At 42.7% G+C, this 16794-nt stretch overlaps 1 protein-coding gene across 1 annotated transcript; it reads right to left on the bottom strand.

The window, feature by feature from the left end:
- Positions 1–6733: 6733 nt before the first annotated feature.
- Positions 6734–10027, bottom strand: LOC146638246 (zinc finger MYM-type protein 1-like). The gene is made up of 2 exons (XM_085363570.1): positions 9943–10027; positions 6734–9162 (listed from the first exon to the last, which is right to left on the bottom strand). The coding sequence occupies exons 1-2, from the start codon at positions 10025–10027 to the stop codon at positions 6734–6736; spliced, it is 2514 nt and encodes an 837-aa protein (XP_085219696.1).
- Between the last annotated feature and the right edge of the window lie 6767 nt (positions 10028–16794).

The raw sequence follows: 16794 nt of genomic DNA, 5'->3' as shown, positions 1-16794 counted from the left end.
GCTTCAAAGAAGGTTACGTTCAGGTCCACTTGTTGTGCTGGAAGGGGCAGCGTTGGGTTGTTGACTCTTTGTACTTAAATATTTTTTACATAAAGCTGTCACAGGTCTGAGAATGATTAAATGTCCGTCAGATCTGAAAAATTAAGTGTAAGTATGTTGATTTTTTAGAAAGAAAATCTTCCCCGTTTCTGTTCACCTGTCAGTTGAAACTCTTTTCTTGCGGGTTTACCAACAAATAAACTCCCCCAGCTTTATCAAAACTTTTTTTTTCACATTGATTCATTAATTTTCTCCTTGCCTGAGTCCTCATTATTTCTTAAACTTATTTTGGTGATGAATATTCAGTGACTGTGGACTCTTAAAATGCATCGTTGGTGGGTAATTGCAGATTTCTCTGCTTCCTGTCCGACTGCAGCAGTCTAATGTGCTCATGCAGATCACAGCACATCTAGAGCGTCTCTCCAGATGGATTTTCTGACTCTCTGATCCGTGTCATGGCTTCGTGGTGCTGCCGCCTGCTGTGCGGTCCAGTCCGCCGGGTCCCTCCATGGGCCGTTTATGTTAATCACGTCATAATGTTATTTAGATCAATCGATCGGCCCTCTCGCCCGGCGCTGCCAGGCTGAGGTCAGGAGCCATGGGGGTGATGAGTTACATTTGCACAATGCTGTGGAGCCGGGCGGCCCCTCGCCGTGGAGGGCGGGCGTCGTCCTCCTCACGCCTGCGGCCCCACGCTGAGCCTCAGAGCGCTGGCCTTTTCCCCTCGCCAGCCCGTCAGACGGAGGCAGACTGACAGCGAGTCCCAAACCCCCCGACCGCCTTCAGACATGACTGCTGCTGTCAGGCGCTCAGATATCACCACGACTTATTCTCCAAACCCCAGCTCGCCATCACGCACGTTCAAAACTGAGCTGAGGAGCAAATGGGCCTCTGTGACCTTTAGTGCAGAATGAGCACAAACAACATGAAAAATAACGGCGTGTTTCACAGCTAACCTTTAACACGCCTGTTTAAAAAGCTGCTGCTGGGCTCACGGGTGCTGCATTCAAAGCCACAGAACTTTATTTAAACTCCTGTTTAGGTCCCAGAGGGTCCAAAGATGCAAAATCTGTCAGAAAATTAAGTTCAGACTTCTGAGGAATGACCTCACACTAACAAAGAGTGAGATTGATGCACACAGGCACGAATGATGATGCTTTCCAGTTTAACTTTTCAGCTTCTGTGCTTTTAAATTTCCCGACTCATAAGCACAGAGTTGGAGTTTTTATAAATGGAAGTCAGCCGATGTAATTTAGGTGAAGTCCTAGTAGTGAACCCCTAGCTTTCCAGGTTCAGTGGACTCTTTAAAGATGTTTCACTCTCGGCTGTTCACTTTGGTACATCAAAAAAGCTTCAGGACTACATGGACACCAATTGATTACTGCTCTGACACTGTGTTAAGGTGGTCTATGAGTGTACTGTCCCCTATGGACGGTTACTAACTCCCAGATATCCACAAGCAGCTAAAAAAAAAAGGACTTCAACCCCATAAACATAAAAACTGATTCTCAGGAGCTCAACCATCAGCTACAACAGGATTATCTTCACTAATGTTGTGTTATCATTTGTTATTAAAGAGAAACAGAAACAGTTACACATGCTGAAACATCTATTTTCTCAATAAATGAGAGTGAAACAGTCACAGTGAGGTGTGCAGCACCAGGGTGGCCTTTTTATTCCATATCCTGTAATGTGGGAATACCGATTATTTGTATTGAGTCAGCACATACAAGCAGTTCTTCTTGCAGACTGTCTTACAGGTGAACTTGTGACTGATCGGGGTTTAAACAACTGGTGTCTGGACCAGCAGCTGGCCAATCACCTTTACTGGTCCTGGGCCATTGATTATGTCAATAAGGGACAAAACAAATGGCCAGTAATAGACTTCGATGCAGCCGCTTGAAACTGGGATTCTGTCAGAGAGACTCTGTGTCCCCATTGACTCCTGGAAGTCCACTGACGTCAACAAGAGAATAAAACCTGAGCCGATATCGACGTTATGCAGTCATTTAACCATGAACAATGAGATTTGAACTTGTCTGCCATTTCTGACATGTGACAATCATGATGACAATGATGGACAGGCCTAGAGACCAGCCCATGACCTCCTGACAACCGTCTGTCGCTAGGGAAAAATGTATTCCTGCAAAATCCTCCCTGTGATTGCTTTGGTCGCCATGAGATTACCGTTATCACCGATAGTTTGCACGCTGACTTGCCTGCAAACACTCGCCAAAGTAAAAGTTGTGGCCCAGAGCTGCATCCAGCATGTTTCAAAAGGCACAACTTTTACTTTGAAGGCAAACAGTCTCTATTTCCACTCTGTGTTGCACTTTTCAAAGGAGGTTTTTGGCAGAGCACCCTCTTTGTGACCACCAGCGACCTCCAGGAACAGCTCGCCAAACAGTCGGGGAAACTCATTTTTCCCTCATGACTTTTGTTTATATCACATCCAATATGGTGAACAACTCCTGAGCGATGTGTGCATGACATCAGGTGAAAAACTATAAAATCGCAACTTCCCGTTAATCTTTGTGAAGAAATTGGTCCTAGCGCAGCAGGGGGTGCTCCTGAGGTGTTCCTCAGCAAAAGAAAGACAGTGTGTCTGAACTAAAATAAAATGGCTTCACATCTTTTAACCTTCGTGTGCACACAAGAAGCAGCTGGTTGTGCTGGTTGAAGGTTATGGGGACGTCCCCAGTGCTTGCGGAAAGGTGTTTTACTCCAGCTTAAAAATGAGACTAAACTTGTTGTCTTCACGACACGATGAAGAAAAATGTTTAACCCATGACATTTTTATTACACGCCTCCATAGACCCCAGAATTCATTCTGAGGTTTCGATCATATTGGAGATATTAATGGACTTACACGCATGTCCAACACACACCAAATAAGCAGGCACACAGGTGTGTCTATGAAGATAATATGAGAGGACGATGGACTCCCTCGTGTCCACACAGAGGCCATAATGGACTCTAACATGCAAGACAATGGACTCAGGTGGACTTCCCCGAGTCCATTTAGAAGTGGTGGTCGACGGTGTCCTCATTAAGACACTAAACACAAACACAGGCTCTCAAGTGCACCTGCAGGGACGTTGATGTAGAGGCATAAACAGACTCTGAGCCGTCCTCGCAGAGATGCTAACAGCTTTTCATGTTTGATAAACTCGGAATGAAATCACATCAGACCTGTCCACGTGGCGACGGGCTCTGACCGCCGACACCTTCACATCATCTCTTTGTGTTTTACCATTTCCTCTGTTTTTATCAGAAACGCTCTCACAGCCGCTATACCTGCGATTAAAAATGCACAAACTCGACAGCTTCCTCTCCTCCGCACAGTCTCCTCCTGCTCCTCTCCGGCACATAAAGACAGTACAAAGCCTTCACTCTCAGAGCCTCCCTCACTTGTTTGGCCTCCCCCAGGACCCATAGGCGTTGTTGGAGCCCGGCGCTCTCCCCCGGCGCTGCGGTTCACCAGGTGTTGTCTGCAACAGGCAATTAGTAGAATAGGTGTAGCTGTCAATCAGCCGGCTGGAAGATTAGCTGCTTGGCCGTAATTAGCGGGTTAGAGGCTTCTTGGCCCAGCGGATAAAGGCTTTGCCAATAATGGGCCCTGGGGTATTAATTACTGAAGGTCGAAGCTGCCGAAAAGGCCAGGATCTTAGCAGCAGCACACGTAAGATGATTGTTTAAATTTCAAAAATAATACTGGTCTGACAGTTGTTGGAGTCCCGCGGGGCGGCGGGTACAAGGTAGCCGAGGTAATTAGTTTGAAGAGGGAAAGGGCATGGTTACAGGCGTGTTTGTGAAGAGTGAGGAGGGGAAGGGAGGAGAGGGGGGATAGAGAGAGGAAAATATAAATGTGAGGATGGAGGGGGGAGTAATGTAAAAATATAAACAGGAGGGAGGCTGGAAATGCGAAGGTATAGATGGAGAGGGAGTGGAGGATGGAAGGAGATGCTGCTGTGAGAACATAACAACATAAGAGGGAGGAGAAAGCGGGAGGGGGTGGGGGCTGGGGGTGAAGATGAGGATGAGGAAAGAAGAAGAGGTGAAATTTTAAAACTCTGCGTCCGAATATTCTGGTGACACCCTCCAGGGAAACCCCGCCCTCGTCATCCTTCCTTCCCAGGAAAACCTGAGGAGATCTGTTTCCTCCTGAGGCCTCTGCAGACTCGAGCAGCAATAAAAGTGTTTCTCGTTGTTCCTGCAGAGGACGGTAAACGCTGCGTAAATCCATCAGCGCCTGACGTCTTTTTACTGCCGACGCTTCAGTTGCTCTGATTCTCGACGCAAATCGCAGCTGCGGGCGATATCGAGACCGCACGAGGGAACGGAGAGATGCAGAGAAGCCATCTTTAATGCCGCATGGCTGCAGAGTTTTAGCCACAGATGATATATGAAAGATGAATGTAGCCATGAGCATTTTGACCACCACCACGTTTGTGTATTCGAGTCAGAATGACCGTATCTGGAAAATGAAACTATCCTGTAGAGTTCACTGCAATGGCGGGAACTGGCTTTAGAGACCATGTAAACATGCTAACATTTTAACATGGGAGCCTATGGGCTCAGTGCTGGAGCCAGCCTCTGGTGGCGGTTAGTGGAATTGCAGCTCAGTGTGGACTTTCCAGTTGATGTTTAGTGAAACTTGCTTAATTATTTTTATGCAAATTAAGGTATTGTGCACTGCAAACTGAGCAGAAGCATGCAAAAATCCTGCAAAAGTACATAACACACACAAAAAAATACACAACACCCATAAATCCTCTGCTTCTTTTAAACGTATCTTAATGCAGTCCTGTTGTGTTTTGGGAGATTTTGTCTTTTTTCTACTTCCACTGTGTTTTATTCCGTTGTCTTTTGTTTGCTTTTGCAGCTTTTTTTTTTTTCAGTTCCAATGCATTTGATCTCTCAGGACCACCATAGCATTGGGTGGATGTGGCTGACTGCAGGTAATAGTGAAAGCAGGCAGACTTTCACAGGAGGAAAAGCAGAAGCGTAACTGGTGGAGGATGCTTAATAGCTGGACATGACTCTCCGTTAATAATCAGAAAATCAGGTTAAAAAACAAACCTCCTGCAGCTTTAAATTCAGAGCCTCCAGTCTGTCCCTGAAAACGAGACTCGGCTCCCCCCTCTGTCTCCCCCCTCTCCATGCTGACCATACTGTAAATCACCGCTCATGTAAAACTCTGCACCTGTGGCCCCCCGGCGACTCCTGATCCGAGGGCCACAATAAACATGTCAGGCGGGCCCCGCCTCCCCCCAACGGCCCCCATAAATAAACATAAACCACAGCAGCAGTAGTGCATGCTGGGTGCAGCCAGGGGTCGTTACAGCGTGTGTGCTGTGTTTGTCATTTTTATTTATTTTTATTTTTTTATTCTCTCCACTGCAGAGTTGAAGCCTCGACACAACACAGCAGCCTCAACTTTATTTAAACCCACATGTTCAGAGTCAACAGAGTCAGAAGCAGAGCAGCGTTTAGTGCTTTTGGTTTGCACCTGAACAAAAATAACTTTTACTGACATCAGGAGAGAAACAGCTCAAATCTCTCTGTTGATCAGACGGTTCAGAGGTGTCATGAATGTGTTGATCTGTGAGTGCAGCTGGGTATAAAAATATTCTTTGTAATAATGGAAGTCTTCTTCTTAAACATGCACACCTTTTAAAAGACTCCGAATCACACCTGGATCTGAGGCAGGTGACAAAAAAGTACAAAAACATTAAAATTCAGATGACCAATCATATTAAAAACATATTTATACCATGTCATCATTTATTTTTACAAAACCAAACCAAGGTTACTGCAGTAAGTAATCGTGTTCTGTGCGACTTCATCAGCCTCTCACGTCAACGTGGAGGAATTGTGGCTCATTCTTCTTCGCAGGTTGCTTCACCTCATTGAGATTCACTGACATTCATTCACACACGGCTCCCTGAAGGTCCCACCACAGCATCTCAGGCGGGGTTAGGTCTGGACTTTGACTGGACCATTGCAGCACCGCGATTCTTTTCTTTTTTAGCTATTCTGTCAATGATTTCTTGTAGTGCGTGGGATCATTGTTCTGTTGGATGACTGAACATCATCCAAGCTTTAGCTGTGGGACAGATGTCCTCACATTTGACTCTAGAATACTTTGGTATACAGAAGAGTCCACTGTCCACACAGTGACTGCAAGGTGTCCAACAGGGCCGTTGGTAGCCATTTGGGTGCCCTAAGCACAAATGCTTTATGGTGCCCCCCCCCGCCACTGAAAAAAAAAAAAAAAACATTAATACTTTTGAATTTCTCAGTGGAATTTGTTTAATTAAATAACAACAAACATGACAGTTAAACAAATAAATAAGGTTAAAGGAGGTTAAAAATACTGTTACAAATAAATACTGAAACAAAAATTGAACATTGGAACAAGAACAAAGAGCCTGGCAATAATGTGTAATTTTTTTTATAAAAAAATAATATATATAATATAATAGTATTATTATTAATATATTTACAAATAGTTTCACAATAGAATTTAAATAAGAAACTTAAATAAGAAAAATAAGAATTTGAACACAAAAGCCACATTCCTTAAGTAACTATGTTAAACATTTTTACAATTCGTTGTCAGAGTATGCCCTAGACTCTAGGGCATACTCTGACAACCAGAAAATGCAGGCGTGGTGTGCCTCTCTAGGGCCTAGAGAGGCACACGCCTGCATTTTCTGGTTGCAAAATCAGCTATAAGGTCATCATATGATAGCTTCTGAGCCACGTCACCATTGATGCTGATAACAGCCAGACCACTTAAACGTTCCTGCCCCATTGATGAACGCAGGTACGTTTTAATGAGTTTGAGCTTTGAAAAGCTTCGCTCAGCAGAGGCAACTGTGACAGGCAGGGTCAGTGCAATACGCAGAGCAATCCACAGATTGGGATATACCTCTTGAAGCTGATTGTCATGTAAAAATGACAGCATTTCCAAAGCAGACGTCTGTGGTGGCAGCTGAGGAAGGTTGATGATTTCCTGCATCATCTCAGGTCCATCAATGTCAGCTACTCCCTTATCTGTCAGTGTCTTCTGTACTTCAGTGCAGTGTTTTTTTAAATCCTCCTTGGACATCCCATTCACTTTGCTGAAATCAAGCAGCACTCCATATTTCTCCTTCACTTGATTCATGGTCTCAAACCTCTCCTGTAGGGAGATTAAAGCAGAGTCCACAACACAATTGAAAAATGTGACCTCAAGCTTTTTAAGGGCATCATGGAGGGGCTCATCAACAGCTTCATATGCAAACTGCCTTTTTGTGCTCCTGAGCCTTTTCTCCTTCAACTGTGGTTCTATGTTCAGGGCCTCACAGAGTTCTTTGGCAGCTGACACAGCCTCATCAAACCCAGACTGTCTGTATTTAGAGAGGTTACTTTTGGCAGTGTCAATGAGCCTGACAGCAACATCGAGCTGCATGGAGCTGGACTGTAGTAACTTGTTCACCTGGTTTGTGATTGTAAGAAGTTCACACCACACGATGGAGCAAATCAAAAATCGAAATGAGGCTACTTCCTCAGCAAGCACTTGAGCCTCCACCTTTGCGACTGCATCACTTACAGCTTCTCTGGCCTCCAGGAGAGCATCCCTCACTTCTTTTGTCTGACTCCGGACAGCAGTTACACTTTGAAGCCTGCTTTCCCATCTAACGTCACTCCAAGATTTAAGTGTCAATTTCACATGTTTTGTTAAAATGGCCCATCGCTGGGTGGCACTGGAAAAGAAATTGAACAACTTCTGCAAATACCCAAAGTAGCCAGTTGCATCTGGAGAGGACTTGGCAGCATCAGCTATGACCAGATTCATCGTGTGAGCTCCACAAGGCACAAACAATGCTCTCGGGTTTAATTGTAGCAGTCTGGCCTGAACACCTTGCTTCTTCCCCTTCATGTTGGCCCCATTGTCATAGGCCTGTCCTCGACAGTTTTCAAATGGAATGCCAAGCTCCTTCAACTTGTCAAGGACAACATTGGACAGGTTAAGGCCAGTTGTTTGCTCCACATTTATATAGCCAAGAAAGTATTCTTTAATATCTGGTTGTGCTTGGAAACAAACAATGCGTACTATGACTGACATTTGTTCAGTGTGACTCACATCTGGAGTACAGTCAAGAATGATGGAGAAGTATTTTGCCAACTGGATTTGCTTCACAATGGCGCGGAATGTTTCTGAAGAGATAATCTGAATTAGTTCGTTCTGTGTCTCAGGGCTGAGGTAATGTGTGTGGGAACCTTCATCTTTTATGTTGGCCAAGTGATTTGCCATTACAAGGTCATATGTTGCCATAAGCTCTACTTCCTTCAAGAAGTTGCCATTGTCCGGCTCATAAAGACAGTCAGAAGAGCCCCTAAAAGACAAATTTCTGGAAGCCAGTGAGAGAGTTATTGAGAGTAATCGTTTGAGAATCTCTCGCCACTTTTTCCTTTCTGCCTCTAGTAAGGTCAACTCCTGTTGATCTATTGCCATGCTTTTCTTTAGCCGTGTGTCCAGTTCTCTCCACTTAAGCATGCACTGTATGTGGTCTTGGCTACACTCATGACCCCTCAAACGGATGTTGATGTTCGACCAGTCACTGAAGCTCTCTGTACTCAGCTTTATATCCTTCACACTGAAAAGCTTACATGCAAAGCAGAACACAGCATTGTTCTGCGGTGAGTACACTAACCAGCTCCGGTGAACCTTTTCTCCATTGGGAAGAATTTTGAACTTAAGGCTAGTGTGAAATGCTCTTCCATCAGGCCCCTTTGGAAAATTAAAATCAGAGCTGACATTAAAAGGACCTCTCCGCACAATTTCAACACGATCAGCATCTACAATGTGAGCTGGCCAAAGAGCAGGATCGGTTGAAGGGGGCACACATGTCTCCACAGTGTCACTTTCTGATAGTCTCTCAGTGACAGGACTCTCAGTGGTACTTGTGTATGGAACTGTACCTGAACTGGTGGTTGATGGTTCTTGTTCTTCTTGGCTAGGGATTGTTGCAGGGTCTACAATGGCTGGTGGTTGATGTCCAGGGATGGCACTACTACTGGATGGTTCATCCTGTCCTTGAGATCCTCCTTGAACATATTTAAGCATTGACCCTGCATACAAGAGAAAATATTCAGGGATTTTACAGAAATACAATTTTGAATCTACAGTAGGCCTACGAAAGATTGCATTATAAGACTAATAAATTAAGTAAGTCACTGGTACATTTAAAAATTACTAACTATATTTTACATGTATAGATTTTCATAATGGCAAATGGCAATATAAACATGCTGTACATAATTTGATATAAATGCGCAAGTAGGAAATCTATATTACTGGAAGATATAGGTTTCATATTACAGTTTCACCAACAGATGTCGCCCTTGATCTATGAACCTAAAGAAAGACGAGAACTATTTATGTGTTCAGACGTCAATGGCATAAATAAGATATGCGTCTTTATAGATATCCTGAAATGCAGCAACATACAAAGTAATCTTGTCTAATCTGATAATAATACTTGACTGCATCACTGACCTATCCCAAAGTTAAGGTTAATCAGTAGCATGCATGACGTTAGCCAGCTAGCAACCTGAGGAGGGAAATGCTAGTCTCACGAATCACGATAACGTTAGCAATCGTGACTCACGATTGCTAACGTTATCTGAAAACCGTCAATTGAGTGACCATGATGAGTTGCTTTTAGTAGTCCATTCTATATTCATATCCACAACGTAAACAAACTACCCAACATCAATCATTTGCAACATTTGTTAACACAGTATGAACACTGCTAACAGGAGCTATCACAGAGTTGACGGACATGAGCGTGCAAGCAAGGGCTACAATAATGAACTTTTTTTATTATTATTATTTAAACATTGCCTTACCGGCAAGCGACGCCTGAGTTTCATCACGCTTCCTCTTCTTCTTTCTTTTCTCCGCTCCCGACTCCTGTTGCCGTTTCGAGGCCATGTTCAAACAGGTGTTTACCAATTATAGAACAGACCACTGGGAGTGGGGGGGCACCAGGAGGAGACTGGAGACAGGGCACAAAGCAGATTCACCCCTTTTCTCGGGAAAATTGTTTTATGTTGCTTTTGTATTGTTTAACCATATTAATGCATATGATATTTATAGTATTAATATGGTTTACTTTTTTTTTTTACGACCCTGATTTTTTTGGTGCCCTACCGGCCATTTGGTGCCCTACGCAGTGTGCGTTATGTGCGTTTGCGGAGCTACGGCACTGGTGTCCAACTCATGACCTCTCCACCACAGTGCTGACAGCTGGTCTGTGGTGTTTGTACTGTTTTTGGTTTGTGCTTTATGTACAAACATCTGCACTTTGATCTAGTTTGTTCCAGTCGTCTTTTCGTTTGTTCAGCTGCAGTTTTACAAACCAAAGCCATGCTGCCATGTTCTTCTTACAAAGAAGATGCTTTCTCCTTCAGCCCTTCCAAGCAAGCCAAACTGTCTTTTTTAATTGTGCTGTTTCAAACTTTAACCCTTAACATCCTAACTGGGGCTTGTAGAGTCTGAGATGGAGCTCTTTGTATTATTTTGCAGTTTTGTAGTTCCAGGTAATAGACTTACATTTGTTTATGTTAGCTAACTAGTGACAGAATCGATAACTCATAAGAAAATAATGGCACTAAAACTAAAAATCAGTTTAAGGGGTGGTCCACTGAACCACTTGCCACCTGACTCAAACAGGCTCTTCTCCACACAGTGTAATGGTCCCTGGTCTGGTGCCACTCTGTAATGGCGGTGTGGCGAGGAAGGAGCGGCTATTAGATCCAGCGGGCATGTGGTGTGGAGGTTAGGCGGACAACTCAAAACAAGACCATAGAAGCCAGGTCTCCGAGGCGCTACACTATTTGTACATACGTGTGCCGGGGTTAGGTAGTCGCTGGTGCCAGCCCGTTACAATGGTACGGTCTCTCTAAACAGATGCACAGAGAGCAGCATGCTTGGCTGAAATGGCTGCTGCTGCACACACACTAGAAGACTTTTTAACTACTACAATAATAGGACGGCACCCCCTAGTGGTACTATACTATACTAAGGCAGTGTTGCCAACTTAGCGACTTTGTCGCTATATTTAGTGAGTTTTCAGACCACCTTAGCGACTTTTTTTCTAAAAAGCGACTAGCGACAAATCTGGCGTTATTGGAGACTTATTTATGACGACTTTTTGACGTGAAAACGTGTATCGCTCCTACTCTCAACAAGCAGCAGTGCTGCCGTGGGCACCTCGCCTGTGCCAAAGCGCTCACAGGCGGAGGATAGTCCTCCCCCAGCTGCTGTCAGGGCAGGAGATGTTCACACCTATGCGCCCAAACTGCAAATGAGTCGCGCATGAGCGAAGCCGCTGCTCCCGCACTTACTGTAACGCAGTCAGTTCTTATTTTGCTGTTATGCTGTTTTGTGGATCACAAGGTTTAAAACTACTAATAAACACACACACACACAAAGTAACTCTCCCAGAGTGCAAATTTCGGGTCACTTTTGCCGGTCCAAGCCCGGATAAAGGAGCAGGGTTGGAATTGTGACATTAAAAAACAATAATTGCTAAAAGAAATTTCATTTGTAGTTCCAAATAAATTCTAAATGCATTTAGGACGTTTTTTACTCACTTTATGTCTCTTCCACGATGTTATTTCTCTCTCCAACAACATAGGTAGGTTACAATTACATTAGCATGACCAATTATGCAAATTAGGCAATGACATCATTTAGCGACTTCTAGCGACTAAGCTAAGATAACTGCTTAGTTATCGATTCTGTCACAAGTTAGCTAACATAAACTAATGTAAGTGTTTTAGCTGCAACCAACCAACCACATGACGTCACATTCTGTATTCAAGATTGAAGAAGTTTATTGTTTATTGTCAAAACACAAGTGGTTTTGCAGGGAAATGAAATTCTTCCCTTCACACAACTAAATAACAACTAAAATATAGAATACACCTAACCCTGAGCATAGAAAATAATAAACAAAGTAAAGCAAGTGCTATGTAGCACTTGTAGCTTATGTGTGGGTGTAGTCAGACAGAAGTACTGACAGAAGATGGCGCTGAACACCTCATCATATTTCATTCTGTACATTCATTCACAATTTCTCCCAAAGTTTCATAAAATACTCATAAAACTATAAATATATATATGTTTTCCATTATGTTTCCATGTTTACCTGCCGTGTGTTTTATTGGTGACTGTATGATGAGCTGTATTGGCAGACTGAAAGCTTTATTTTAACTTTACGTCTTCTTTCAGACTGGGATGAAAGGGTTTCACCCGACACCTCACTGATCACTTCATGTAATATGGATCAGGTAAAGAAAACGTCCTCGTTAACCTCTGACCCCTCAGCTCTCTGAAATTACACGTAAAACAGTCAGAAAAAGGAAAAGTGAATTAACTCATGGAAATTAAATTCAGTCGTAGTTTTCAGAGTGTTTAATAATGTGTGATAAGAGGTTCATGATCTGCACTCACAAAGACTTCATTAAATTGTTTCAGGCTGCTGGAGGCCCACGGTCTGCATGTCGATAGCTGCGTGACCATGTAACGTGATTGGAAATCTGTTCGATTACTTTGATAGGAAATTACTAACATGGTTATTGATTAAACTCTGAAGCTACAGCTGCTCTCTGACACCTGAACCATTACCACACCAGCACATTTTCACATCTTTAATTAATTTAACCTAAAAATGATAAATGCTAGATATCAAACTTAACGTTTAAAATTGCTGATAACATACTAACGTAAACTGGCAGGTCTTAACACGCTAAAACAAATCCACATGCCAGTCTGGATGTCTGCTGCAGGTCTGCTGGCCACATCCATCCCGCCGGCTGTTCCTAGGCAGCTCACGTGCGGTCTATGAGAAATTACCATTCAAATGCTTCCGATGGCAAATGAACAGGTACTTATATAGACCTTTTCAACTCTATGTCAGCACTCAAAGCAATACTGTATTTACTGGGTATTGATCTAATACCAAGTAAATGTAAGACCTGTCATGAACTAGCTGTGTGGAGGCAGATGAAGACCCAAACGCAAAACACACGGGACAGGAACTGAACTCAAAATCACTGCTTTATTGCAGGCCTTACTACGAAACAGAACTAAACCGGGAATGCTAACTGAGGACCGAGGGAACACAGAAACGCACACAGGTTCAGGGAGGAGACATTGACGACACAACACTGAACTGGGGGAGACATGCACATAGATACACAGAGGGTTAATGAGGGAAGTGGGAGCACACGGGGAACACACCTGACACAGATAATCGTAACGAGACAGGGCAGGAGTAACACAACATGACGCATACTGACGAGAGACTGTCAAAGTAAAACAGGAAGTACACAGAGATTCAGACAGGAGGAGAGAGAGCACAGACATAACGGGCTGGGGAAAACATTAAATGAAACATGAGGGGAAACGAGGGCTCACAGATACACAGGGGCACACAGGGGGTAAAAGTCACAAGGGGAAAACACATAAGGAACAACGTAACAGAGCAACCCAGGAAGCATGGCCTAAATAAGGAACAATACACAAATACATGAAAACTAAGAATACTGGGCCATCATGGCCCAGGACCATGACAGGACCAGCATTGCCAATATCGATACTTTTACCTTTCAAACACTATCTCATGACTTATGAGATGAATCATCATGAATTTGCAAATTCTGAACACATTTTAATGACCACTAAATCACTGTGATTTTTACTTTCCACTATAATTAGTTAACACAACAAAACACACCTATCAGCTTTTTATGTATTTTCAAACTGGCCTAAAATGTAAATGTGCCTGTCTCGAAAGCACTTTTGGTCAACTTCTGTTTGTTGAAATATGATATAGGCTGTAAATAAAATAGAGGTGACAGTCAGCAGCAGAAGATTCAAGATTCAAGATTGTTTATTTGTCACATGCATGGTTATACTGGCATAACACGCAATGAAATGTGACCTGATACGCTCCTCGACTGTGCAAAGAAAAAAAAAAAGAAGAGAGAGACAATTCAGACATTTTTCATAGTCGATTTTTGGGGAATCATTTTTAATTTCCAAAAACAAAATTAATTTAACAGAATTCAGTAGTATTGATCCTATCGTGCACCTGTACTCCATGCACTTTCTTAGTAAAAGCCTAAATCACCCATTCACACTAGAGATGGCACGATACCACTTTTTTATGTCCGATACCGATATCATAAATTTGGATATCTGCCGATACCGATATGAATCCGATATAGTGTTTTTTAATCAATAAAACTGTTTTTTTTAATATCTTGCTGCATTTTGTATAAGTTCATACTCAAGTTTAAATAAACAACAACACTAAAGCTATTCTGTTATACCTGTGTGTAAAAAAAACACTGCACCCAAAATATTTCATAGTTCAGCAACGCTGATCAATCTAATAAACCTAAACCTACTCAATCCTTCCTATTCTGGTATTTTAAAGAGTACTTAGCAGAAATATTAAGCAACCTAACTAATAGGGTTGCAAACTCCCAGCAAAGAAAATGACGAACCACCCCACACCCTCCACCTCATGATGCTTAATCGACGTAATCAACTTTAATTTGATGCAGCTTAGAAAAAAAATGCACAGAAATAAATTATTTTTCAAGAATAATTAAATAGATTCAACATCTTTCTTCAACAGAATTGCAGACTGCACAGATGGTACCTTCCCAAAGGAAAAAGTACTATAGCTTACTAGGGTATATTAGACTTAACAGTTACTATATACAGTAATGGACTTCTATATATTTTACATAAGATTAAAACTTTGGGTGTAAGATTCAGATAATTGTTTATTAAAAGCTAGACATTTTAAATGAGAATAAGAAAGAAAAGTATGTCTTTGTGCCCCCTTTTCCCTGTTCATGCCCTATCGGCCCCCCTGGCTAAACTTTGCTAGATCCGCCCCTGCACAGTTACCAGCCGTCAGCTGCATAGAAAAAGATCCTGGAGTAGAAAGTAATATTAAATAAATTCTAACAGCAGTTTATGAAGCTTAAACGTGCTGCTGTTGTTCAGCCGCTGGTTTCCTCTTTCTGGTGCGAAGTGGGGCAAAAACAAAGAAGAGAGACGGAGTCGCGACAGAAAAGCCGATCAGCTGATCATTAATCAGTTTCACATTGAAGTAGCAGCAGGAGAGGGAGAGAGAAGAGGCAGGCGCTCCATATATCGGTTGTTAAGCTTAACGTGGGAATGCTTTACAAACATTCAGAGATGAACTTACACACTTGCTTTTCTTCTCTCTGGGATAACTTCCTCGGAGATGAAATGCTGGTTTGGTCTGAGCCAAGGTGTGAAACTGGGTGTGGGTCCCAATCAGCCAGAGTTTCGGGTGAGTTCATTGTGAAACCTGGCCCCACCTTAATTTACGAATTCCTGAGAACCTTGGCTCAGGCGATTAGAGGATCATCAGGGGGTCCTTTTGTCCCTCTGTGGGGGGACACTCCCACTAGGTTTATATCTGGGACTCTCCACCATTTGACCTTAGAACTGAAGAAGTTTCTCGGATGAGAGGTGAAACGTCTTCAAGTAACTTAAAGAAGTCCAGACGCTTTTCTTTGCAAGCTCCTTTGACTATGATGACCTGGATGACTGAGCAGCAGCACAGGAGGGAGGGGGTGAGTAGCTCAAATGTGCCGTTAGCATGTTAGCTGAGCGATGCTACTGTGAACCGAGGAGCTATTGTCTTGATGTGAGCTTCTACTCAGGGTTTTTTCTTCCAGTTCAGAGCAGAATTTTTTTTGTTAAGATACTGGATGTTGTGTTTTTCTCCACAATTTTAATTATAAGCTAGATATATTTCTACTAATGAAATTAGTTTGCTAACAGCAACAGGGATGAGTCAGTGAGTCAGTTGGGCTTGTGAATCATGATTCATGAGTCAATAAAGTGATTCTCGAGTATTGAACGATTCGTTCATGATTCGCGCATCACTAGAAGCCACGTTAATGACAACGTGTACAACCACTGGAGATGTGAACAGGACAGACGGAACAACTGTGTGGACTTTATACCAGTTTTTAAATTGTGTTGACAGGCCACGTAAAACCAGAGTTATGATAAAAAATATGTGCAATGTTTGTTTTTCCTGTTTTACTATCGTTGTTTATATTCACTGCGGAAGAAACGGTAAAAACAGCGTTTTATAAGGAAAACGCTCAAAAGCACTTTCTGCCTGTGAACAAAAACAACCCCCCTCCCCCAGCCTTTCCTATTGGTGGAAAAACGAACCATGTCGACCAATCAAAAAATTATATGGCATTTAGTTGTTTAGAAAGTTTTAGGAGTGACGGCGGTGTTTTGAGATGTGAGAGATTTGCGACGTTTAGCGCAAATCTTGTGTAGTTAGTGTGTAGTGTAGTCACTAGTTTTGTTGTGTGTGTCAGAACAATGAGGCAACTGCTGAATGTTACAGGTGTTACAGGAGTGATACATCTCCTGTTGTCAGGCTTGCAGGTATCAGGCTGTTGTTCTCCTGTATCTCATAGTGGACAGAAATATTTTTTTGCAGTGGCACAAATAATTTGTGTGGCATCAGATTTGATGCAGAACATCTGATTGTTCTGTAAATAGTTTGAAATGTTTATTTAAATAAACGCCTTGGCTGCATTTTTAGATAAACACCTGCAAAAAAACTTTGTTGTTTGCAAAACTCAGTTACTTTTTTTGAAGAACTATATAATTAATTG

Source organism: Diplotaxodon limnothrissa, linkage group LG2 (assembly GCF_057381915.1).
Source record: "Diplotaxodon limnothrissa isolate DT_005_m linkage group LG2, D_limnothrissa_male_GT1.1, whole genome shotgun sequence".
Classification (NCBI taxonomy): domain Eukaryota; kingdom Metazoa; phylum Chordata; class Actinopteri; order Cichliformes; family Cichlidae; genus Diplotaxodon; species Diplotaxodon limnothrissa.
Note: the sequence above shows the minus strand (reverse complement) of the source record. Positions and strands in the feature narration are given on the sequence as shown.